General features: G+C 40.3%; 1 protein-coding gene across 1 annotated transcript in view; it reads left to right on the forward strand.

The window, feature by feature from the left end:
• Positions 1-14,659: 14,659 nt before the first annotated feature.
• The window catches only part of kcna5.L (potassium channel, voltage gated shaker related subfamily A, member 5 L homeolog), a 59,814-nt gene continuing 47,541 nt past the window's right edge, over positions 14,660-26,932 (forward strand). The window contains exon 1 of the mRNA XM_018251932.2: positions 14,660-18,419. Coding sequence (XP_018107421.1) covers positions 15,310-17,154 — 1,845 coding nt within the window. The 5' untranslated portion in view covers positions 14,660-15,309 and the 3' untranslated portion in view covers positions 17,155-18,419. The remainder of the gene's footprint in view (positions 18,420-26,932) is intronic.

Raw genomic sequence — 26,932 nt, forward strand, 5'->3', positions numbered from 1 at the left:
ATTGAACATGTTATGTTTTGGTAGCCGAGGATGAGTAGAGTATAACAGTGCTTTATAAGCAGATTCATGCAGGCATTACATGACAGATATTGATCCGTATAAGTGTGGTTCCTGTATACTTCCGTTTTCAAGTTACTCCCCTCTTGGATGCATATCAAACAGTCCAAAAAGGCAAGTTTGTTCCCGTGGACATCTTCCCTTGTAAAATTGATGTTATTGTCCACTGACTTAATGTGTTCTGCAAAGGCCGCCACTTCATTGGATCTGATTTTAACCTAAGTGTCATCCACATATCTGAACCAGTGACTGTGTAGTTCCCTGGAATTTAAGTAAGGCCCTCCTTTCCACTTCCTCCATGTAGCTACAATGGGAGAGACTGTAGGATCCATTGCACAGCCATGGTTTTTATCTATAAAAAAGGTTCTTGTACTTGAAGTATGTGGCACAAATCTAGCAACAAACATACTTGGTTAGGATTGAGCTTCGTTCTGCTGCTGAGGGTGTTATCTTGCTGCAGTCGATTTCTTACAGTCTCAATTGCCTCTGTCGTAGGTATGAAAATCTTCATAGTCATATTTCCTCTACTGTTACTTTTTACCGCATACTACACCTAATGGCAGAATTCAGAAATATATACATTATCTTCTTAGTTATTAATTGCATTAATTAATGTCATATAAATACACAGTGAACATCATTGATTTTTCCTAACAGTAAAATGTCCTTTAGCAACAATACATTGGGTTTTACAGAAGTGTGAAACAAAACAATTAATTCCAGACCAGGTGTTAATTGTTCAGTTACTGACAGGCCCAGATTAGTTGCCGAGGCCACAGAGGCCCAGACCTAGGGTTTCAAAATATTAGGGGAGGCATTCCACCCAGCTGCTTTCTCCAGCACATGTGCAGTGGGAGTGTGGGCGGGTGCTAGGGGAGCCCATGCAGGAAATCCGCCGATGGTTACTGAGATAAGAAAGCTTAGAAAGGAAGAGAAAATCTATTTTCATCCTAGCACGCAGAACCTGTATATTTTGTGTATTTTGTGTGTCTTGTGAACTCCACAGCGGGCTTATGTCCAATTCATCGTCATGTGATGACACACATGGGACAAGTCAGATGTGCAGAATAGAATGGAACTGAATGTATAATCGCAGGTACAAACTACATGTATCTGACTGTCGGATGAAAACGCAGTGTGCGAGTGACAGTCGGATACATGTAGTTTGTACCTATGACTTCATGTTCAGTTCCATTCTCTTCTGCACATTCTACTTGTCCCATGCGTGTCATCACATGGCGACGTGTCGGACAAATGCGCACCATGGAGTTCAGCCCTTAGGCCTAAACTCCATAGGAGACTTTGTTGGATAGTGTCAGATTGAAAAAATGCATTAGACAAGACGAATGCCGTCGCGTGGGTCAAAATATAACGGGACTGATACAAAAATCTGATGGGTAAACTACATGGAAAATATTCTATTCAACATGATGCCACTGTCTGATATGACCACTGCATGCTACATCTTCATCCGACAAGATAAATGTAGATGCAGGAACAAACTACACTATCCAACTTTATCTGATCCAACTTTACCGTCTAGCTATAGGGTAGGACTACACAGGCGTTTTCTATGTGATCTGACGTGGTGCACCGCAGCATCCGACTACATCCGACTTGTCGCATGTGTTTTATTGCGGCGACACCATCTGTCGAAAATCGCTTCTGGAGTTCAGCCCTAAACACATTGGATATAGTCGAGTGGGTCCGAATATAAAGGGACTCATACAAAAATATGATTTGTAAACTACTGTTGGATGGGAACGCTGCATGTTGCGTCTTCATCAGACAAAATAATACATTGACTGTCGGATGTAAACGCATTAACATCATACACCATCCTACTTTATCTGATCCGACTTTATATTACACATCAGATTTTGTAACATCCTACAAAATCTCGTGCTGGTGTGTGGTGCTGCATGGCATGATCAGATAAAATCTGATCTACAAAATCTGATCAAAAGCACTCATGAACTTTTACCCTAAAATATCTTTCATTGTTGCCTATAGGAAACACTAACATCTATTGGTATTTTTCACTAGATTTTCAACACAGAAAAGAGCATAAGCCTGATTTCAAGGAAATATGAGATGATTGCATTGGTAAAAAAATATCCTCTTCTGTTACCCAGAGAGATTAATTACTGCAGGATGAGACCCTCTTTCCTTTGCTTTGGTCCCCCATACTGGGGCCAGCAACACAGCAGACCATGTACCCTGCAGCCTGTGGTGGGACCCCCTATGACAAGTTACTACACCCTTAAAGTTTAACCCTACACCCCAACTCCTGTGAGCTCCTGGATTGGACAGGATCACAGTACAGGTTATGGCGGAGTTAGCAGTACCCACTTGTTAATCTCTTCCATGCAAGAGAATAAGTAATATTCACAGCTGACAGTAGCCTAACATCAGGGCTTGCTGACAACAGACAAACATTAATCTCAGTAAGTCTGCGGTTAACATGATATATTAAAGTGCATAATGTTTATTAGATAAATTGTGTTTTCTCTGGAAAAAAGACACTTGCGAGGGATTACACTTTACAAATACATTTGAGAACATTATAGACAAATAGCAGGGGACCTTTTTACCAAGAGGATCACAGCACCAGAGGCCACCCCTTCAGAATAGGGGAAAAGAACTCTCATTTTAAGGACAGTGAGGTTGTGGAATGCACTGCCAGGTGATGTTGTGATGGCTGATTCAGTTAATGCCTTTAAGAATGACTTGGATGATTTTTTGGACAGACATAATATCAAAGGCTATTGTGATACTAAACTCTATAGTTAGTATAGATATGGGTATATAGAATTTATGTGAAAATAGGGAGGGGTGTGTGTATGGATTCTGGGTTTTCATTTGGAGGGGTTGAACTTGATGGACTTTGTCTTTTTTCAACCCGATTAACTATGTAACTATATGTTTGTCTGACCCCGCCTAAATTAGCAGTACGATATGCCCAGAGGAATCGTGATGCTTACCCTGGTAATAATATTTTTTGGACAAAAACAATCATAACAAATCAACCTAATAATATGCAGTTTCCCTTTTATGTTAAGTAATCGCCTCCCAGTGGGAATATTGAATTACGCGATCCTGTCAGCTCCAGAGAAAGAGATATTTATATCAACGTGGAAGAAAAACAGACTTCAGATGTTTGCAAATAGCAGACAGAGTGTCAGTTAGGGAGTGCTCAGTACAGGGGGAATACCTCCGCTGGCAGTGGTAAAGTATCTCCATGTAATGGGCATGAGGAAACTTAGGAGGCTGTTCCTGCTGAGATGCTTTAGAACACGGGAATCCCTGTGATTACAAATTTGTATGGAATCTCTCTGCACAGGCTACATGAGAAGTTGGTTTCTCTTTACAAGCTTGAAATAGAGGCTATATCTGATAAGTTGTGCTTACTATAGAGGAATACAGGTTTGGGCTGAGCTGGCAGGACCACTGGCGTAACTAGCTATACATCAGGAGGGTCTGCTGCATCATAGTCCCCCTTCCGACCCATATTTTACCATTAAAATATTGTTGCAGTGCTGGCCCGGGAGGTGCAGCGTGAGCGGGTCGGGAGGGGGGGTCAGGGGAACAGAACTGTTAGTGCCGGGCCCTCTCAGTTAATTTTTTTGGCAGGGGGGCAATTGGCCCGCCAACACAATAGCCATTTTCTGCTACCTCCCTACAGATCCTGGGTGCAAGGGACAAAGCACAGGGGGAGGAGTGGGATTGTGACGCGACAAATGGAAGACTCCATGACTGAGATGGGGGGTCCCGGGGTATGTGGGGGCCCATGAGGCGGCAAACACATCAAGTCTGACACTGGGGGAATACCCATGATGCTCTTGCTTTTTCAAACCTCCCAACATTTGAACAATGGAAAGAGGGACAAAAAGATCTGCTGTGCGTATCGAGGCAAACATTTTTGGGCCACGCACATTTTATGGCCACAACCCATAAATACCATGTCCATTTTACAAAATTTGGCAGGTTATTGAACACATTTCTGCGGGTTTTAGGGTCATGTTGTATGTGTTATTACAGTTTTGATAATGAAGGTGAATTGCCCTCTCAGCTGTAAGTTTCAGTCCTCCCAAAATAGTTACAATTGCATCATTGCTTATCTTAAATATTTACAAATGTATGTAAGTGCAGGCGCTGAGTGTTCTGAGCAATATTTACTAATATGCATATGGCAATTTGATACGATTCTTTGTGGATATAAATGTGTATACCCATTATGTGGTGGTAGACAGAAGGATATGTAGATCGTATCACTTTGGTGCTTGTTTCTATTCAGTGGCAGAGCGCGTTTGTGGAGAATTTTATTGACTGGCAGGAAGATTTATATTTTTGTCCCCCTCTTTTGGAGCAATACATCTCAGAGGGTACAAAATGCTACCATCCTGTGTTCCATGTACACTTAGTTTTCTTTTAGAACACATATACTGTCATTTTTCTTTCAGTATTGTCCTGCCATGCTCCTCTATACAGCCATGATCCATCCAGATGACTGTCTGCTGAAAATGTGCCCCGACACATAGCAGACACCTTACTATTTACTATTTGTTTGGGGGAGTTTATGGGGGAGCTTATGTCCATTGCTGGCTTATGATTTGTGATCGAATATACATTTCTATGATTTAATTGCCTTGACAGCCACTCTCCATCTGTTTCACAGAGACTACTGGCAAGCGGAGAGACTAAACATCTTCTGATGAAGTGTCCAGACGCGCAAAATCTATCAGGAGCAGGGTAGGCTACCTCACCCCAGTCACCTTCTCAACTAAAAACTGCAGCAAAAGTGATTGTTACTAAGCAAAGGCAACATTTGCTATGATAGCTTCTGTTGTTATAAAATCCAGATCTGCTGTGGCCAAGAAACCCTGTGAGGATAGAGGAGGTTGTGGGGTGGGTTACACATAGCAAATGTTTTCAAACAGGAGACAGGTAACTGGTACCTGCTGAATAATCTATGTGGGATACTACTAGACACAAGGCTGTAGTTAGGTGTAGACATCAGTTTATCCCTGTTCCTCACAAATCACATCACTATAACAGTCTGCACGAGCGCTGACTACATAATAGGGGGTAGCTCCTCTCAGTTCCCCTGCTGGATTTATTAATATTATTTTCTATATTGACACTGCCCCCTAAAACTGTTACAGCTCCACCTACACGTGATTGGCCAGAAGCCGGCCGCAAAAAGGTGAGTTTTGACCAGACTGGGGGTAGTCCACGAGCTCTTGTTAGGTGTATTACAAATTTACCAGCAGGGTTCAGGTCTGGGCAGAAATCTAAGCCGTGGTGCTTGTATATAGAAATTATTGCCCTGGCTAGAACTGACATACATTTTACAACATGTATTATAGTTGCCCACTACATATTTATAGCCACTCAGCAGCTGCCATTGGAGAGGGGACACCCAAATTGATTTAGACTGGCACAGGGAGTTTGCAGCAAGTCAGTTGCAAACAGTATATTGTTATTGCTGGTGTATCCCCTTAAGGGAGAACTAAAACCAAACTAAAGAAGTAGCTAGAAATGTTGTATATTATGTGTTGGGCTTCTGTACCACAACAAGGCAACCACAGCCCTTAAGCTGGGAAGATCTGTGTCTCCAAAGATGCCCCAGTAGCTCCCCATCTTCTTTTCTGCTGATTCACTGCACATGCTCTGTGCTGCTGTCACTTACGGAGCTTAGGGACAAACTCACAATATACAGTACACATAGAATAGAAATGTCACAATATAAGGTTGAATAGTAATTAATACAGATAATTATCACATGGGAGCACAGAAACCAGTGCAACTAGCATCAGAATTTAATAATCAGCCCTGTAGCATCAGCTTATATTACAGGCCAACCTCATTTTCTGCTTGATAATTTGCAAAGACCCCTAAGCTTAGCTTCTCAACAGCTGCTCAGAGCCCAATGAGCATGTGAGTGTCGCAGACACTTTCCAAGATGGTGACCCCCTGTGACAAGTTTTCAAGCCCTGGATCATTGCTGCTATTGACAAGCTGAAACTTTATGCTTGTGCAATAAGTTCAGTATATAAAATATGGTATTGTAGCCATATTAATTTTTAGAGTTTAGTTCTCCTTTAAGAAATTAAAATGTGCTCCATAATAATAATGATAACACATAGCAGAAAAAAAACACTTTTAATTGTGGCATTTCATCAGAGTGCTACCCATCTATTCTGCCTGTGAGAAATTCCCAAGCTCCTCAGTGGTTTCCTTGGTTTGTCCAGTTCTTCTGTATGTATCAGACAATCTCTGTTTAACAGAGCCCTGGAGAATCTGGTGTCCCCTGAATACATCAGGGGACTCCAGCTTATTCCATGTGGATTTGGAGGGTTATTTTTCTTCCATGAAAATCAATGGGCAATAGCTTTTCTTGTTGGGTAGTCAATGTTGACAAATGTTCTAAGACCTGTAAGCTTTGGGGAGTAAACAGCCTGTGTTTTAATATCCTGAATTGTTCTTTTATTACTTTGGCCTAGTTTAATTATATGTGATTGAAAGGGGTAAACAATTCCATAATGTTAATAATTAAAGGTACAGGTAGAGGGCCTTTAATTTAAAGGCTGTTCGCCTTTAAATTAACTTTTGGTATGATGTAGAGTGTGATATTCTGAGACAATTTGCAATTGGTTTTTTTTTTTTAATTATTTAGCTTTTTATTCAGCAGCTCTCCAGTTTGCAGTTTCAGCAATTTCTGGTTGCTAGGGTCCAAATTATCTTATCAACTGTGCACTGATTTGAATAACAGTACATTTGTAGCCTTACAGAGCTTTCATTTTTTAGATGGGGTCAGTGACCCCCCCCCATTGGAACAGTCAGAAGTAAAAGTCAAATAATTCAAAAACTATAAAAAAAATAAATAAATGATGACCAATTGAAAAGTTGCTCAGCATTGGCCATCCTATTCACAAACTTTAAAGTGAACCACACATTTAACAGTGCCCTTTACCCCCTTGCTCTTTAAATTAGGTTTTCACAAATTATTTCACCTTGCTGCTCTCTAAGGTCATGAGATTACAATGTTGGCTTGTTGATATCCAAGATCAGAAAGACAAACTGCACGTTAATTGATCACTATGGCTGCTATAAATCCCCTATGAGGTCTCATTAAAAACATCATTTGGGTTCATGCAATATGTAACTATGAATACAGCAAGAGGGGGGATATTACCATGCAGCTAAGTAGGTACTGCACCTTGAGAAGCAAAAACAGATCATTAGTGGATGCTTTTCCCCTGCCAGAGGGATTCTTCCCACAATAGGCGAATGTGCCTGTTAGACAGAATAGGTTGGCCTGTTCCAAGCTCCTATGGCTCAATTGTGTTTGAGGCATGTGCTGTTTGCTAGGCAACAATGTGTTTCCACTCCACAGCCAATGACAATTCTAACATCAACAATCTAATTAACATTGTCAGGCTGTGGGCTTGCTGCACACAGATGCCTAGATGGATGGCACAACCGGCACGTAAAATCAAAGGCAGTTCATTGTTTAACACTTAAATTAGGGAAATCCAATCCAAACATGGTGCTACAGGTATGGCATCTGTTATCCGGAAACCCATTTTCCAGAAAGGTCCGAATTACGGAAAGGCCGTCTCCCATGGATTCCATTTTATACAAATAATCGAAATGTTTAATATATATATATATATATATATATATATATATATATATATATATATATATATCTAGCACAGAGGATCCGCACTCACAGGTCTTATATAAATATAAAAAAAATTTATTGTTGTATGCGAGACTAAGTCGTTTTCACTTAAAAATCTAGTAATTCGAACAAATTCACAAAAAAATTGTGAAAAACGGAAATTGATGCTGGATAATTTTTTTCCGCGGGAGATTCACAAATTTATTCGCCGGTGTCGAAACGCAGAAATTTGCAGCAAATTCATACCAGGCCAATTTATTCGCCCATCACTAAACATAACCACTGAATAGAATCACTTCCACCAAGAATCCTCGAGAAAATTCAAGGGACAAATGTTAAATACCAGACAATGAGAACAGGTGAGAACCATTGTGTGATATTTCTTGCATGGGAGATGTGCTCAGAAAAATGTTGATTTTTAAAATGTTGATAATTCTCCCTTTATGGATTTGTCCACTCCAAATCCAAATCTTGCAAAAAGTTTAAGGAATTCATTTGAATCCTGAAATTGTTGCATTTGTCTTAACATAGACGGGTATGGGACCAGTTTTCCGGAGTTCAGGGGACCTGGAGTTTTTCCGGATAATGCATCTTTCCGTAATTTGAATCTTCATACCTTAAGTCTACTAGAAAATCATGTAAACATTGAATAAACCCAATAGGCTGGTTTTGCTTCCAATAAGGATTGATTATATCTTAGTTTGGATCAAGTGCAATGTAATGTTTTATTATTACAGAGAAAAAGGAAATTATATTTAAAAATTTGGATTATTTGATTATAATGGGAGATGGTCTTTCCGTTAATTGGATCTTTCTGGATAACGGGTTTCCGGATAGTGGATCCCATACCTGCACTGTAATTGAAACACTCACTATTGGGTTAAACAGTGGAATTGACTCACTTTACTATAACGACAGAAGGACACAGATTTACAGCTGCGGTGTGCACTACGCATGATTAATGCATTTATTTACAGTACGTTTATTTTCAGCTATTTAACCCAAGCTGAAGGTTGCTGTACTGCAGCGTGTTCCAGTAATTCATCAAATGAATGCTTTCTGCTCTGTTTCTTGGTAATAAGTGATTCTACCCAGATGTTGTTAGTGATTTGTGCATGATGATGAATTTAATCCTAACAAGCAGAAAAAAAAAATACAATCGGGATAACCCTCCGAAACTCAGGCAGCTGAATGTGGTCTGAATCACCAGGAGACATGTATGGCCATGCTATTTTCAGATTAGAAAAGTGAATTTTTCTTGTCGGGTCACTAAATGATCCTCAGATATGAATATGTCCGTCAACTTTTTACATCCTCCTCAAACACTTTCATGTAAATTTATTTTTACCCAAGGCTCACTGTGCTACGTGTTGTAAACCCTCCATAATGTTGCCCGGTGCCCTACTGTACCTTTTGGGGTCCTATTTCATACCTCCCAACTGTCCCGATTTTGACAGCTCAGCCCACAGTCTCGGATAGTTACTGAAATGTCCCGAGTTTCCTGCAAAAAAAGCTACAAAGTTTCTGAAATGTAATTAAGTAAGAGAGAGAGCCCAGAATATTCAGCGCCTACACATAGATACATTTTAATTTAAGATAAGCAAAGAAACAATTGTAACTATTTGAGATAAGCAGGTCTTAACTGAGACTTTGCAGCTTAAAGGGTAATTCACCTTTATTAGCACTACTGTTATAACACATAAAAAACACAGAAATGTGTTCAAACTTTCCGTAACCTGCCAAATTTTGTAAAATGGACATGGTAATTAGGGGGTGTGGCCATAAAATGGACATTGTCTAAATGTTGCCCCTCTATGCTTGACAGATATTTTTGTCCCTCTTTCTATTTTTCCAAATATTGGGAGATATGCAATTTAAGTAAGTAAGTGTAAGGGTACAGCTACACGGACTTTTTTGGCGCGATCCGACGCACTGCGACAAAACGATAAATAAGGAAATAAGGTAAGAGATAGAAATGTCGGATCCGACAATGCATTCACCCTATTTCCATTGCATGCGATTTGTCCCCGGCGTTTTGTCGCAGTGCGACAGATCACGGCGAAAACATCCGTGTAGTTCTACCCTAGGGCTACTGTGATATAGCAAAATTAATTAATGGGGACATTAATTTCATAGCAGTGTTGCAGAAATATTGCAGAACTACAATTTCCAGCATATTATAAAGTGCAAACTGTAGCCCAGCTACCATAATGACAGATCTTTAAAGGGCCACTACACCTTGCCATACTGCAGTGCTCAACCACAATTACTCAGTTGTTGCTGGACTACAAATCCCAGTATACTTTAAAAGGGTGGTTCACCTTAAAGTTAACTTTTAGTATTTTATAGAATGGCCAGTTCTAAGAAACTTTTTTAATTGGTCTTCATTATTAATTTGTTATAGTTTTTGTAATTATTTGCCTTCTTACTCTGAATCTTTCCAACTTCCAAATGGGGGTCACTGACCCCATCTAAAAAACAAATGCTCTGTAAGGCAACACATTTTTTTTTTTATTATTATTCCTCTTTCTATTCAGACCCTCTCCTGTTGAATCTCTTATTCAAATCAATGCATGTTTGCTAGGGTAATTTGGACCCTAGCAACCAGCTAAAACTGCAAACTGGGGAACTGCTGAATACAAAGCTAAATAACTCAAACACCACAAATCATAGAAAATTAAAACCAACTGAAAATTGTCTCAGAATATCACTCTCTACATCATAGTAAAAATTAACAACCCCTTTTACATATTGAGTTTAAGGTATTGGAAGCTGTAGTCCAGTAACACCAGAGACATATTTGTAAAGCTCTCCTTCTTGGTTTTAGATAATAATTTTTCTAGCTCTGAACTGAACTATACATTCCTCATAATCCCATATATTTTGGAAATTAATGTAGTGATAGTTGTTGAGCCAATAAGGATGATTCTCATTGGAAAATTATCTTGCATTTCCACTTAATTTCAATTTACAACTGATTTAATAGCACGCCTATATTTTTCATGTACAGGTATGGGACCTGTTATCCAGAATGCGTGGGATCTGGGGTTTTCCGGAAAAGGAAACTTCCTGTAATTTGGATCTTCATATCTTAAATCTACTATAAAATCATATAAACATTAAATAAACCCAATTGGCTGGTTTTGCCTCCAATAAGAATTAATTATATCTTAGTAGTGATCAAGTACAAGGTACTGTTTTATTAATACAGGGAAAAAGGAAATCGCTTATAAACATTTGTATTGTTTGGATAAAATGGAGTCTATGGGAGATGGCCTTTCAGTAATTTGAAGCTTTCTGCACAACAGGTTTCTGGATAACAGATTCCATGCTTGTAATAATAATAAATTATTCTTATAATAATAATGGCAAACAACAGTGATACAATTGCCCATACTAGTGAGTAAGGGGACTTGGTTTCAATCATGTATTTCAGTTGAATGAAGGGAAGCATTCTTTAGGTAGAAACACAGTCGCTTTTTTTTTTCTTTGGCTGGGAAAAGAAGTTAGATTTGATATATTTGATAATACAGTCCGCTATATAATCTCATGGGAATGGCAAACCTAGCTGCGGGAAATACTCTTTCCCACGCCGATTTTAACATTCGATGGCAATGACATCTGCTTAGCTTTTTTTAAACACCATCTCCCTTACCCCAGAAAGCAATCAATTCCTTCCTTCTCTCTTTCCACATGAGGGAAAAGGAGGGCACCACTTTAAGTTCTCCATAAGAGGAATCACAAATTTAATGGCCCACCAGGTTACAATGCATGTGACATGAAGCCTGGCAGGCTAACCTACAGGGGGGGAATGTAATTAAAGTCGCAAAGAGAAAAACAATTTGCACCAATAAGAATAAAAATCCACATCTAACAATGTAATATTGTTCCTTAAACTGTTATTGCATTACCAATTTTAATAATCTTAAAATGTGCTCAAAGGCGTCATAATCTTTTGGAGCAAACTTAAAGACTTTTTTTTAGTTAGAAGTTTTATTACATTTACTGCGCATTGGCGCAAACTATAAAATTCGCAAACGGTCTTTCACTGTCGGAAGTGGTCGCTAAACAGTTTCCGGGTTAGCAAAAGCTATATTAAATTCGCACAAATCAAAAAAAATTTGCGCAAAGGCATAACTTTTCGCATTGCGAATAGTTTTTCTATTATCGACTTTTATTACATTCGCCTGATAGTGAAATAACTGTCCAATTGGGCCTTGTATAAATGACTCATTAGAAGTTGTTTATGTGTATATAAAGGGGACATAAACATGCCCTAAAAGTCACTCCTTTCCTGTTGCTATTTCATTTGACATGATTTCCATTGAAGGCATTTTAGACATTATTACAGATGCAAGATTATTCTCTATCCATCATTACTAGTGCTCTGTATCCTCTGGGCCTCATGTATGATATTTATGCACAAGCATCATTCCCTTCTGTCCCATTTTGGGGCCACACTCTGCTGCAATGCTTTTGCCGTCTTACTTTACATACCTCAACTTTCCCAAAGGGTCTTGGTCTATCCACCCATTTATTGCATCCCCTTAGGGAACAAGCCTGAGGTCATTTCCTTGTACGTGGCGGGTGTGATTCATTGATTATATTACGTGGTTGCAAATCTCACATCTCTTGCATTATAATGTTTTGTAAATAATCAATCAACAAATACAAATGAACAAATTGATAGAAATTTGTCTCTCTGTTCTTTGTCGTATGTAATATCTTTGGCATCACATTCCATCTGTTTTGTAAATGTTGAGAAATGTAATCGATTAAAAGCTCCAACATGGCCCAATTCAGCCAATATTTTTTTTATTTCTACAGAAATTCTTGTGTGCATGTAGATCAGCCACATGTCTTAGTAATCACGAGCATAACAATAGTGTCAGCAGGACTTGTGGGATGGGGCATATAAAGTGTCTAGCCCTAAAGAGGGCCTTAAAGGACAAACTGGAATTTTCGGTCGATTTAAGAGTTTTCTCCCGTTCTGAAATATTTCAGGAAAATGTATTGATGAATGAGGGGAAATAACCTGTGTGTATTTGATCGGAGTATATTTCAGAAAATAATGAGATCAATTTGATTTTGATAAATAACCCCCTAGGACTACTAGAAAATCATGTAAATAATACATAAACCCAATAGGCTGGTTTTGTTTCCAATAAGGATTAATTATATCTTAGTTGGGATCATGTGCAAGGTACTGTTTTATTATTACAGAGAAAAGGGAAATAATGTTTAAAAATGAGTATAAAATAGAGTCCGTGGGAGATAGTGGTAGTAATGTGTGTCACACAGCAATTGCCTTTCCATAATTTGACCCTTTCTGTATTCCAGGTTTCCGGATAATGGATCCCATACCTGTACTATAAAAATGGACTCAGATGGAATAAGGATACAATTGGAACTATGGCACTCCCCAGCAAATGTTTGTCCGGTCCCAATTAATTCAAGTTATACGGCAAGAAGGAACATTGAGGTTGGAAAGTGGCAATTAGACATAACAGTATTAGGATGTTATACAGGTATGGGATCTGTTATTCCGAAAACTCCAAATTATGGAAAGCTTGTCTTCCATAGACTCCATTATAATGAAATAATCCAGAATTTTTAAAAGGATTTCCTTTTTCTCTGTAATAATAACACAGTAGCTTGTACTTGATCCCAACTAAGATAAAATTAGCAAACCCAGCCTATTGGGCTTATTTAATGTTTACATGATTTTCTAGTAAGATCCAAACTATGGAAAGATCCCGCAGGACCCGAACATGGCTAACAGATCCGATACCTTTACTGCATTCATACTCTTATTATATTAAGATTTTTAATCTTAAACCTTTATTTTTATCATGAGCTATCCACATGAATGTGCAAGAAGAGAGCACATGTATTAGTGTCTAACCCTGTATTCTATACCACTGCGCATCTTAATGTACAAATAGGGGCAGCAAATGAATTCCTTGCATTGCTTCACTGCACCAGTAAAATACAACCCCCCCCCCCACACACACACACACACACACACAACAGACTGCGTCAACTCCTTAGAAATGAATCCAGAATGTTGCACAGTCACAGAGATGTATTATCCTGCTCCTCTATGATAATAAATCAGTAGTAAACGCTGCCTGCTGAGATACACAGCACTCATTACATGCCTGCTTTGTGTAGATAGATTATAAGAGGAAAGGGGCAAGGGGGGGCGATAATGGGAGACAAAAGAAAAAGAAAGTGATGAGAAAAGGAAGGAAGGAAGACAAAAGAAAGTGGAGAGAAAAGGAAGGAAGGAAGGAAGGAAGGAAGGAAGGAAAGGAAGGAAAAGTGGAGAGAAAAGGAAGGTATTATCCTGCTCCTCTATAATAGGAAATCTGTAGTTAACGCTGCCTGCTGGGATACACAGCACTCATCACATGCCTGCTTTGTGTAGATAGATTATAAGAGGAAAAAGGCAAGGGGGGAGTGATAATGGGAGACAAAAGAAAGAGAAAGTGACGAGAAAAGGAAGGAAGGAAGACAAAACAAAGAGGAGAGAAAAGGAAGGAAGGAAGGAAGGAAGGAAGGAAGGAAAGGAAAGGAAAGGAAAGGAAAGGAAGGAAAAGTGGAGAGAAAAGGAAGGTATTATCCTGCTCCTCTATAATAGGAAATCTGTAGTTAACGCTGCCTGCTGGGATACACAGCACTCATCACATGCCTGCTTTGTGTAGATAGATTATAAGAGGAAAAAGGCAAGGGGGGAGTGATAATGGGAGACAAAAGAAAGAGAAAGTGACGAGAAAAGGAAGGAAGGAAGACAAAACAAAGAGGAGAGAAAAGGAAGGAAGGAAGGAAGGAAGGAAGGAAGGAAGGAAGAAAGGAAGGGAGAAAGGAAGGAAAGGAAAGAAAGAAAGAAAGAAAGAAAGAAAGAAAGAAAGAAAGAAAGAAAGAAAGACATTGTGTTTGTGGAATGAGAGAAAAAGAGGAAGACAGAAGAGAAAGCAGCTGTGTGTGTGTTTGTGTAATAGAGAACACACAGACAGATTTAATGTATGTGTTTGTGGGGGTTGAGGAAAGAGAACCAGCATGTACATAAAGGTGTTTTTTGCCAGAGAGAAAGAGAGGAGACTCGTGTACTATTGCGTATGTGTGTCAGTGTGTGTGTCAGAGAGTGTTAGTGTGTGTGTGTTAGGGTGTGTTAGTGTGTGTGTTAGTGTGTGTGTGTGTCAGAGAAAGCTAGAGACAGAGGAACAGATTGCTCGCTGGAGAGGATGGCATCTGCAGGGAAGGGATGCTTAGTTACTGTGGATGGAGAGAAATAGCATCTCTGACGTCAGGACTAACGATTGGTGTCATCCGGGTTCCCTCTCCTGGTGTTATTTGTGCTCACTGAGCGCTGCCCGTTCCACTTCGAGCGGAGTTCTCGCTATTGCTGCGCAGCCAGCGCTATCCGTCTGGAGGGTTTCCATTGCCGCTGTCCTCCGTTACCCCCCTCCCTCCTTCTCTCCACAGATCTCCGGGAGGGGAGGAGGATCTGCGACATCGCGCAGAATGATTGGGACTGATGACTATTTCACGGTGTCGGAATGGAGATTGCTTTGGTGAGTTTGGATAACGGAGCGGCCCCAGCTCTAGTTGTGACCGGGGAAGATGCGGGCTCTGCCATGGCAGCCAATACCGCCACAAACAGGAGAGATCTGCTCCAGATCCCCAGGGCAACATCTTGGCTGAATGATTACAGTCAAGGGAGGCAAGAAGAAGACAGTGGGGAGAGCTGCCAGCAACAGCCACCGGGGACCGACCGAGGAGGAGGTGGATGTGAAGGAGGAGGTGTGGGCCATCACTTGCCAAGCAACAACATGATCATGAGCCACCTTGGCAGTACCATCAAGGAGTGTGACATCGAAACAGTCATTCGCCTGGAGGAAGAAGAGCCTCATGCCCAGCACCATTCCCACCACCACCACCACCATCCGGAGGAGGAGGAGGACCATCAATTTGATCTGGGCATTATGGACCACGAGAGTAACCAGAGGGTGATCATTAACATTGCCGGCCTCAGGTTCGAGACCCAGTTGTCGACCCTCAACCAGTTCCCGGATACTTTGCTAGGCGACCCAGAAAAAAGAATGAGGTTCTTCGACCCCCTGAGGAACGAGTACTTTTTCGATCGCAACAGACCTAGCTTTGACGGCATCCTTTACTTTTACCAGTCTGGAGGCAAAATCAGGCGCCCAGTCAACGTTTCCATCGATGTGTTCGCCGACGAGATCCGCTTTTATGAACTGGGGGAAGAGGCAATGGAGAGATTCAGGGAGGATGAGGGTTTCATCAAAGAGGAGGAGAAGCCCCTTCCATGCAATGAGTTCCAGCGCCAGGTATGGCTAATCTTTGAGTACCCTGAGAGCTCCAGTTCTGCCAGAGGAATTGCCATAGTGTCTGTGTTGGTCATTCTCATCTCCATTATCACCTTCTGCCTGGAGACCTTGCCTGAGTTCAGGGATGAGAATGAGCTACCCCCAGCGCTGTCCAAAGTCCTGAATGATACTCAGGAACACCCTTCCCGGCCTAATGGCCTCACAGACCCTTTCTTCATTATAGAGACAACTTGTGTCATCTGGTTCACCTTTGAGCTCCTAGTCAGATTCTTTGCCTGTCCAAGCAAATCTGACTTCTCTAAAAATATCATGAACATCATTGATATTGTGGCCATCATACCTTACTTCATCACCTTGGGAACAGAGTTGGCCCAACACCAGACTAACAACGGACAGCAGGCTATGTCTTTGGCCATACTGAGGGTCATCCGCTTAGTTAGAGTCTTTAGGATATTCAAACTCTCCAGGCATTCCAAGGGACTCCAGATCTTGGGGCAGACACTGAAAGCCAGCATGAGGGAGCTGGGATTGCTAATCTTTTTCCTCTTCATTGGAGTTATCCTTTTTTCCAGTGCAGTTTATTTTGCTGAGGCTGATGACCCAGAGTCTCATTTCTCAAGTATCCCAGATGCTTTTTGGTGGGCTGTAGTCACTATGACTACAGTTGGGTATGGAGACATGAGGCCAGTGACCGTTGGGGGTAAAATAGTGGGGTCTTTGTGTGCCATTGCTGGTGTGCTGACCATTGCTTTGCCAGTCCCTGTTATTGTCTCTAACTTTAACTATTTCTACCACCGAGAAACCGACCACGAGGAACAGGTAATGCTAAAAGAGGATTCCAGCAGCCGCCAGGGAAGCTGTACTGGAGACCTTAAAAGAAGTCCAAGCAGGGCCTCCCTCAGCAAGTCAGTTGTGCACTTGGAAAATATTGAAGGCATCAATAATGGCACTGGTTCCTTAGAAAAAACTAACCTCAAAGCCAAGAGCAATGTAGACCTCAGAAAGTCCCTCTATGCTCTTTGCCTGGACACCAATAGGGAAACAGATCTGTAGAACTAATCCCCTACCAACATAGAAACTAAAACTGAACAAGGCTTTCAAAACTTTAATATAGAGAATCAATGTCCTCTGAAGGTAGAGAGTGAACAGTATTTGCTGTTGGAACACATTTTGTTACTATTTTTTCAGTATTTCAGGTCATGATTATATTTTATAACTGCTGTTACGAGTCTGGGGAGCGAAAGGTTTATTCTTTACTGGAATACAGAATGTTTATTTTTTAATGCTGGGCAAAAAAAAAATGATAAAGAAAAAATTGTAGGTAGATTCAGGAAGGAAACATTATACAATATACTTTTATATAATGAAAATATTTCTGAAAGAAGACGAGTTCCCTCCTGTGCTTTCCTGGAAAATATACCAGAAAAATATTTGAATTTTTTTTATTGTACTGTACTTTCATGATATAATGTTCCTTGAAAATATTTCATCACCGATATGAACAACTATTCTGAAATTACACTACTTGTGAACAATGTTCTGTTTTTTATAGTATGTGCAGTGAATTTGGTGCACTTGAATTTAGCAGGAAATATTTTTTTCTCTCTGAGAAAATATTGTATGGTTATATATGTATAAATATATGTGAGCCTTAATTTATTTACAATATATTTCTTTACAAAATACTTTATTAAAATTTGATGTTACAGAAGCTCAGTTTTAATACTTCTCTTTTTAGGTTTTTAGAATGGAAATTTGCAGGGAAAACTGTTGACCGGTGTATTTATAAGAGTATTGGCAGATTTTTTTTTTAATTGCACAGAAAACATTTTGCATTTTTAGAGCAAATAACCAAATTATTTCTCTGAAAACCTCTATTCAATCGGTGATGATGTTTGCTTAGTAATTTAATATATAGTTTTCATGCATCAGAATTCACCTTTGATTTCTTTGTAGCATTCAAAATAACAGTATATACAAAAAGAAGATTTTTCTTAGATTTTTTTTTTTACCATTGAGCTCAGTTACCTTAATCTGTTTCTATGTCAAATGTTTAAAAAAAATCCTGCAAAAAAAAACAAACTCGTGTAAGAAACAGGCCACAGTCTATTTGTGAAATGAACTGGTTTAGGTACCGGGGTTCAAAACCAACTCTGATGGAATCTACCAGGATTAAGAGAAGACACACAGAAAACACACCACAATGGAATTATTGGTTTATCATCAAGACCATCAGAAGCTTGCAACATTTACAGTCACCAAGATTAAAGGACTGGAGGAACGAAAGGCTGGAAAGAACACCACAGTCTGCATAAAAGGTTTGCATTTCCATTATTTATCTTATTTGTTGGAGTGACCACCTGCTCATAAAGCATGTTGTGTGGCTGCAGGTTGTTGATGGAAGTTATTATCATGTTCTGTGGGTGTTTTAGGTTTCATTTACAACTTGGAAGGCAGGGTGCAAAGTGCAAAATATATACATAGTCCCAGGAGCACTTATACAAAAATATATATGAATATATATTTGCCTCAGACCTTTGTGCTCCATTTTGGAGCATACAGACCTGGGCCCCCCTTAATTACAGTACTAGCTGAGTTCAGCAGTAATGTAAGTGATGAGGGGCAAGTAGTGGGAGGCATCTCCTCTCCAGCCCCTACATATTCCCTAATGTTAGGGAGCACTAGCAGACACAGGCCTCAATGAGGCCCTGTACTCATCACATGTCCTATGGCAGGTGGTAAGGGCAGGGCTGGCCAATGCTTTGCTATGCATCTCATGCCAAATTTTTTAATCCAGTGTGAGGTGCATAGAGCAGCCAGAAGTGCTACCTGAATGATTGATAAGGGGTGTTTTTTTGTACTAATCTGACCTCTTTAAATCCTCAGGATTGGATGGTACTTACATTTAGGGATGCACCGAATCCACTATTTTGGATTGGGCTGAACCCCAGAATCCTTTGCGAAAAATTTGGCCTAATACCAAACTGAATCCGAACCCTAATTTGCATATGCAAAAGAGTGAGGGGGAAGGAAGAAGAGAGCCTAACAATTTTTTACTTCCTTTTTTTGTGATGAAAAGTCGTATTTGGTTCAGCCAGGTACAAGGATTTGGCTCAGCCAGGCACAAGGATTTGGCTGAATTCTGCTGAAAAGGGACAAATTCTGGCCGAATACCATACCGAATCCTGGATTCGATGCATCACCTACTCAAGGCCGAATTTGCGTCCCCTTTGCTCCGAGGTCTCGCAGCCCTAGTGCCTGCTGTCCGAGGCCTTAGGGGCCTAGCACCGCGGTCCACATGCACCCCCCTCCTGTGAGCGCACATACGTACATGCTCTAATATGCTGTGCTCCCAATGCGGCTGGGCGGCATGCCGCCAATAAACTTTCGCCTCATTAGGCCCGGGCCTATGTGGCCTCGCCATAAATCCGGGCCTGCACCTACTTAAAATATGTCTTTGGTATAGGTCACTTATTATTAAATTAATATTTAATTGGGTCATGAGTGCAAAAGTTTCATATGGTTTGATGGTTGAAACACAACGGCAAGCATCCCAGTTGATGGATGTCTGCAGTGGATTCTAGGAATTTAAGTTCAGCAGAAGCTGGAGGGCTGAAGACGAAATGTTTACCATGTACAGTACATAGTTTTCTTTCCAAGTAGAGGGGGGGTGTTGAATGTTTCCTTTAGGAGAAAGTACCTTTTTGTTCTGAGTACTGCCTTTACAAATAGCTTCTTGCTTAACTAGTTTATGGAAAAGCAAGGTTGCATTGTGGGTTTAACGACTGGATTCTTGCAGGATTGGATTTGTTTATTGATCTCAGAGATGTTTATGTTACTATATATTGATGTAAACAATAGACTGACTAGTCTTCTGCACCCATGATGATCGCATAGATTGGCTCCATGACGTCCTGTGGCTGTAGTTCATTAGGATCACGAGAAAAAGCCTCATTCATACATTGGCTTTTAAAAATACTGCTGGTAATGTGCTTAAATACAGAAGCTCAATTCTGATTGCTTCCCTTCCCTGTTACTTGCTTATAGTAAGAGAGCTCATATTGGCTCTTACTTATGCGCATTGTAACATCTATTTTGCCCACAGCAAACAAAATGCCCAGGACCAACAACCTCCATTGTAGGAGTAGGTAAGGATAATCATTCAGGTGGATTTATTGTAAGTGCAAGGTGCATGTTATACGTTTGTGCTTCAAGTGGAAAAAACAGCCCTATATGATAACATAAAGGAGGGTATTTAATAAACCTCAAATTTATCTAATCTGGCTTTTTTGGGCCAAAACTCAAAAAGACAGAATCCAAAAATCTGCCATCTCAGACCTGTCGAGGTCATGTATAAGTCAATGGAAGAGGCACCTCTCTCAATTTGAAGTTATAAATTTGGATTTTTGTAAATAACCCCCAAAATGTTTGGCCCATTGTGGTATCTATCTTTGGTTTCGTAATACAGGTATGGGATCCATTATCCGGAAACCCATTATCCAGACAGCCCCGAATTATGGAAAGGCCATCTCCCATAGACTTCATTTTATCCACATTTTTAAAAATGATTCCCCTTTATTACTGTAATAATAAAACAGTACCTTGTACTTGATCCAAACTAAAATATAATTAATCCTTATTGGATGTAAAACCAGCCTATTTAGGTTTATTTAATATTTACATGATTTTCTAGTAGATTTAATGTATGTAGATCCAAATTATGGAAAGATCCATGATCCGGAAAACCCCAAGTCCCAAGCCTTCTGGATAACAAATACCATACCTGTACTAAACCCAATATACCAGGGGTGTCCAAACTACAGCCCGCGATCCAGTTTTAATCGGCCCGCAGCCAGGGTCGGATTACCCACAAGGCACCCTAGACAGGGCCTCCCCATCCGCCCCCTACCGTGGCGCGTCGCTCTACACGCACACTTCTAGGAGCGCTCGGCGTGCACGCTGCAGAACAGCTCAACCGCACCTCTACTGCTGCGCATGCTTGTTGGCTATTGGGATATCGCATCACTCCAGGATGAGAGCGAGGTTAGGTGCATGTCAGAGCCAGCCGTCAGCATCCACTTCCTGGTCCACGCTGCTCTAAATACAGTCTGGCTGGCCTGCCACAGTACTCCTTCAAGCATCGCATTTCGTGAGTGTAGAGCGATGCGGCAGAAGGGCTGGGCAAGCGACAAGTGGGCTGGGCAAGCGGCAAGTGGGCCAGGCAAGTGGCAAATGGGCTGGGCAGGCGGCAAGTGGGCCCATTGGTACAGAGCAGCTGGTTCCTCTGGCACATAATGCAATTATGCAACTAGAGGGCCTAGGGCCCACCAATGCCGGGGCCCACCGGGTTTTAACAGCTGTCAGGCTCGCAGGTTGGGCATCCCTGCTTCAATCCTATGCCCGGGCATAAAACTATGGCAGCATATATCAGTATGCTGTCCCAGCTGCTGCATGTCTGGCCAATTGGGAATGCTGGGAATTGTGGTTGCACTGCTTTAGACTGGTACTTGTCGTTGTGTTACAGCTGCTGCTGGTTCAGTCCCAGTGTCTATAGTGGCTTCTCATTTCATATTGCCTGGGATCCAGCATGTCAGGCTGAATGGTCGGCCCCCACACATTTTCACCTCACCAAATCTGGCCCTCTTTGTAAAAAGTTTGGACACCCCTGCAATATACAAACAGATATTATATAAAAATGCATTTAGTTTTTAGTTGGTATTGAAGTGTAGAGGAGACAAGTCCAAAATGTATAAAACAGGCATAATTTGCCAAGCTTTTGCACTTTGTTTTTTTTTCAAGCTAAATGAATCATGTCCACAATATGAATACATCGCTGCTTGCAATTGCCAGTGCTGTATTTGTGAGGGACAGAGGATGTGGCAGATAGATACCCCCTTCCCGACCCCTAACTTGTGTGTTATATAGGCATAGGGAGTGTTTGCAGATGCAGTCCACACTGGGCCCTGTAATTACCGTCTGGGTTTAATGGGTTTAATTCTTTTTATCGATTTTAACCAAAAACCAGCTGATTGCTTTCAACAGGTTAATTGCAGGTTACAAAAGGTTCAAAACATTAGCACATTTCAGATAGCAATATAAAGTTTGAATTCATATGAATTAAATAAAAACTCAATAAAGTAACATATGATACCACATAATTAAACAAAGCTAAATAATAAAAAAAAATTATGCAATTCTCTCTACTCGACAACTAAGTAAATAGGGCTGTCTGTCCTATGGCAGGCAGTAAGGATAGGACAGTTTATGATCACTAGGAGGATGCACTTTTTTTGCCACATAGTACTCCTGCACTTGTAGCACATACAGTTGTAAATTACCCCCTATATACTAAAGCTTTAAACTCTAGGCAAACTTAAGTTGTGTAATTAGGGCCGCCTTTAGCAATCACGGGGCCCCGTACAGCAAATTTTCTAGGCCCCCTGGGCCCCGCCCACCCCCCAAGCCCCACCCCAGATGCCGTCAACACACCATAGTAAAAAGTCCATAAAAAAAAAAAACGCTAGCATCAGAAGTTTTTAAAAAAACATTGGCGGCCAGGGTCACCCATAAAAGTTTAAAAAAAAACATTGGTTCTCAGAGCACCCCTACAAGTTAGAAAAAAATCATTGGTGGTCAGGTCCCCCTATAAGAAAAAAAACCATTGGCGCCAGGGCCCCCCATAAAAGTTTTTAAAAAACATTGGTGGTCAGGGACCCCCCTTACAAGTAGAACAAAAACATTGGTGGTCAGGGGCCCCCCTTACAAGTAAAACAAAAACATTGGTGGTCAGGGGCCCCATAGAATTTTTTTTAAAAAAATTGGTTACCGGGGTTTAATGAAAAAAACAAACAAACAAAACAACATTGGGGTTCAGTGGAACTTACTTTAGCTTCTTCTTCCTTGTGTTCGGGTGATGGCAGATTCTTTGGCTTTGTTTGGCTTCGGGTCTTGCCACTGCCTTGTGTCTTTCCGCCACATCTTCCTTTGTCACTTCGGGGGGCCCGACTTTTCAGAGAGTGCAGAACGGCTGGGCCCCCCTTTCACCTCAGACTTTGCCAGGCCAGGGACAACTGTCCCCGCTGTGTCCACCTGATGGCAGTTACATAGGACTTCTGTGTTCAAACCCTTGACATATCACATGGTACTGTTTATATAGTGAATAAGAAAATCGTTTTATATGTGATTGAAACCTTCTTATATTTAGTTCTCTTGAATGCTTTGCACATATCTCTCCGAATATACCGTAATCCTTTTTCTTTAAAGTTTTCCTTTAAACTCTTTCGACCAGTTACACCACAAAATTAAACGCATTAAAATATATTGTATTGTTACCTTGAACTGGTAACGTGTGCTACAAAAACACTGCTACACTTTATATCAATAAGCCACAGTGTAACTATGGAGGCAGCCATTCAAGCTGAAGTAGGGCAATATGGCTTACGTTTACATAGCAGATAAGCTGTTTAAAATATGATGGTTCTTATGTAGAAGTCAAATGATGTTCGTGATTCTCTACAGAAGTTCTCTGTGAAATAGCACATTCAGTTTCTTTATAGGTGCTGGATGAATGCATACAAACTTTACGGGGGCCCATTTACTTAGCTCGAGTGAAGGAATAGAATAAAAAAACTTCTAATTTCGAATGTTTTTTTTGGCTACTTTAACCATCGAATGGGCTACTTCGACCTTCGAAAAAAAAACTTCGACCCCCTAGTTCGCCACCTAAAACCTACCGAAGTTGATGTCCCCATAGGTTTTGCAATCTTTTTTTGGTCGTAGAAAAATCGTTCGATCGATGGATTAAAATTCTATCGAACTATTTGCGGTAAATCCTTCAACTTTGATATTCAAAGTCGAAGGATTTAACTTCGACAGTCGAATATTGAGGGTTAATTAACCCTCGATATTCGACCATAATTAAATTTCCCCCTCATGTACAATATATATGTTTTTTTTGTTCACTTTATGGAGTCACTGATCTTTGGACTGATTTTAAGTGACCTCTAAGTGTTATCATACTTGTTATTGTAATGGTAATTTTATCTTGAATGTGAGCAATATTTTACTGTTTGTAGATCTCTCCTTAGGGGTGGTTGGCCCAGGGCAAAAAGCAGGTCTGGGGCACCACAGTTTTTACAAAGCAATGTTTTTCATCCTACAGCATGCACCTGGAGACTGCCAGTAGGATGTCTCTGATATAAAGTGTTAATGACAGCACATTGCCTACAGTAGTGGCCATTTCTCCCTAGAGATAACTCAGATTGTCTTTGTATTTTCTCTGCCTACATTCGCTGCTCTGCGTGACATAGTTTGGGGCTGACATATTCTCCCCTTCTTGCTTTGGTATGAATTAGAACCTTGACTGCAGACTAAACCTCCTGTACAAAAATATCTGAGCCATTGGCTCACTTAAGGGGGACACAGATCTTCCATAGCCTGTTTGACCCTTACATGCATTGCTGTACTATAACTCCCAGACTCTCCATTATATTATGCCCACCTTTCTAATGTTTGATTACATTTACAATATAATATTGGCCAACCAAAATGTACATTGTTCTCCATATATTCGATATTACCAATATTACTTCTATAGTGCTGCTAGGGATGATTCTAATAAATGAAGACTAGCTTTGATTCCGTGATTCATTAATGATGCTTACTTATGAGTTAATAGGGTAAATTGGCAATTTTTAGGGAAGGTTTGTGTCTTCTTCAATCTTTGCAAGTGAAATTTGGATGAAATCTATTTGGTTATTTAAAAACTGTAGGGCAGGGTGAAAAGTGCAAAAACAGCAGTTACAAACTGACACTTTTTTTGCACACTTGCTCCCTGCCCTGGACTGTTTTTAATAGCTGTAGCTATACAAAAATATAGATCAATGGAAGGCACACTAGTAAAGTAATCAGTAAAACATATATATTTTGGTAATGTGCAGAAACCCCAAAAGCACCCCCTCCCCATATAAGATACAATAGGCTTGCCCACTAAATAATACCGACCAGGTGGTATTGCAAAAAAAAATTCTCTTTATATAGCAAAGAGCAAATACTCAATACAAACAATGCATATCAAATCAATCAGCAATATAATTCAAATACATACAGCCCCAATACCACCTGGTCTGTATTCTTCAGTGTGTAAGTCCATTATGAGAAAATAAAAGGGGTGCTTCACCTTTAAGTTAACTTTTAGTGTGTTCTAGAATTACAAGTTCTAAGCAACTTTTCAAACTGGTCTTTATTTTTTATAATTTTTGAATTAAGTGCCTTCTTCTTCTTCTGACCCTTTCCTGCTTTCAAATGGGGATCACAAACCTCACCTTAAAAGCAAATGCTCTGTAAGGCTACACATGTATTGTTAATGCTGCTTTTTATTGCTCATATTTCTGTTCCGGTCCTCTCGTATTCATATTCCAGTTTCTTATTCAAATCAGTGCATGGTGGCTGGGCTGGGGTAATTTGGACCCTAGCAACCAGATTGCCAAAACTACAACCTGGAGAGCTATTGAACAAAAAGAGAAATAACTCAAAAACCACAAATAATAAAAAGAAATACAAACCAAATGCAAATTGTCTCAGAATATTACTCTCTACATCATACTAAAATTTAATTTAAAGGTGAACAAGCCCTTTAAATAGTTATTGGTATCTTGGTTACAAAATGGAAACCTTGGCATGGATCTGTGAATGCAGCATTGTCTGAGAGTACATGAATAATAATTGCTGCTGGTATCTGTGCTTAGTAACAGCGTTTGCCCCATGAATACAGAACTGTCTGAGTTTGGCAGCACTTTATTCATGAGGATCGGGCAGGGAAGACATATAGGTGTCCCTCCTCCAAACCTTTAACCTATCATTGCTGTGTTCTACACCTACAACCAGATTTCCCAATCCCAACTGGACCCTGGACACAAGTATTTTTTGATTACGCACTATGGGGGAATCTTTTGCACTCCTTTGGTGTCATAGCACATGAAACCTCTAGTGTTTAACCAGACCAATCCCAAACATATGTCATGATGTGGTAGGAAACTAGCAGTATATACAGTAAATAGTATTTAGTATACAGCCAATGCCACAGAATGTAAAACTCTTATGTAACAGCATCCAAAGCAGCAGCTCAAACTTCATTAAAGATGCAAGAGAATAATCACGGAGAATACTGCCAATGAGCACTATACTCAGTTTACTTCATGCCAGTATAGGGAGGCCAGTATTTTCCTTCCAGGAAAGGTGGCAGGTTGAATATGCATTATTTATTTAATGCCACCCCTAGGCCTACTTACATTGGCAAGGATCTCTGTCTTCTGCCATTCCATTCCTGATGTGATATTCTGGATATATTTATTCATTAGTATCATGGGACATTCTCTTTGTATGTCAATCACTCTTGATTGTATCCCACGCAGAGGGAACAGTTAAATCACTTTACTTGTCCATCTCTAGGTAACAGTGCACATTATCATCTAGTCTTACTGCTTCTTCTGTAGCAGATTCAAAAGCAGCATGGGATTTCTCCAACAATAATGCCATTCATCTAAGCCGCACTTACTGTGTGCTGGGCTCAGGTTTCCTCATCAGAGTGAAAGAATTGCAGAAACTTCACTGGTCTCTCTCTGTGAAATGGAGAAAAAATAAATAAATACCTATAAGGTTTCAGAGGCTCAATACATTATTGATTTATTATTGTCATCCCTAATTCAGAAAAAGCTTCTGCTGTCCCAGGGCATGTCTGAGACAACTACTTGTCTTTCCTTGACTCCTCTGGGTCTCAGGTTTACGAAAGAAACGTCTGCCATCTTGGCTGCTAATTATATTTTGCAGGAAG

Source organism: Xenopus laevis, chromosome 3L (genome assembly GCF_017654675.1).
Source record: "Xenopus laevis strain J_2021 chromosome 3L, Xenopus_laevis_v10.1, whole genome shotgun sequence".
Classification (NCBI taxonomy): domain Eukaryota; kingdom Metazoa; phylum Chordata; class Amphibia; order Anura; family Pipidae; genus Xenopus; species Xenopus laevis.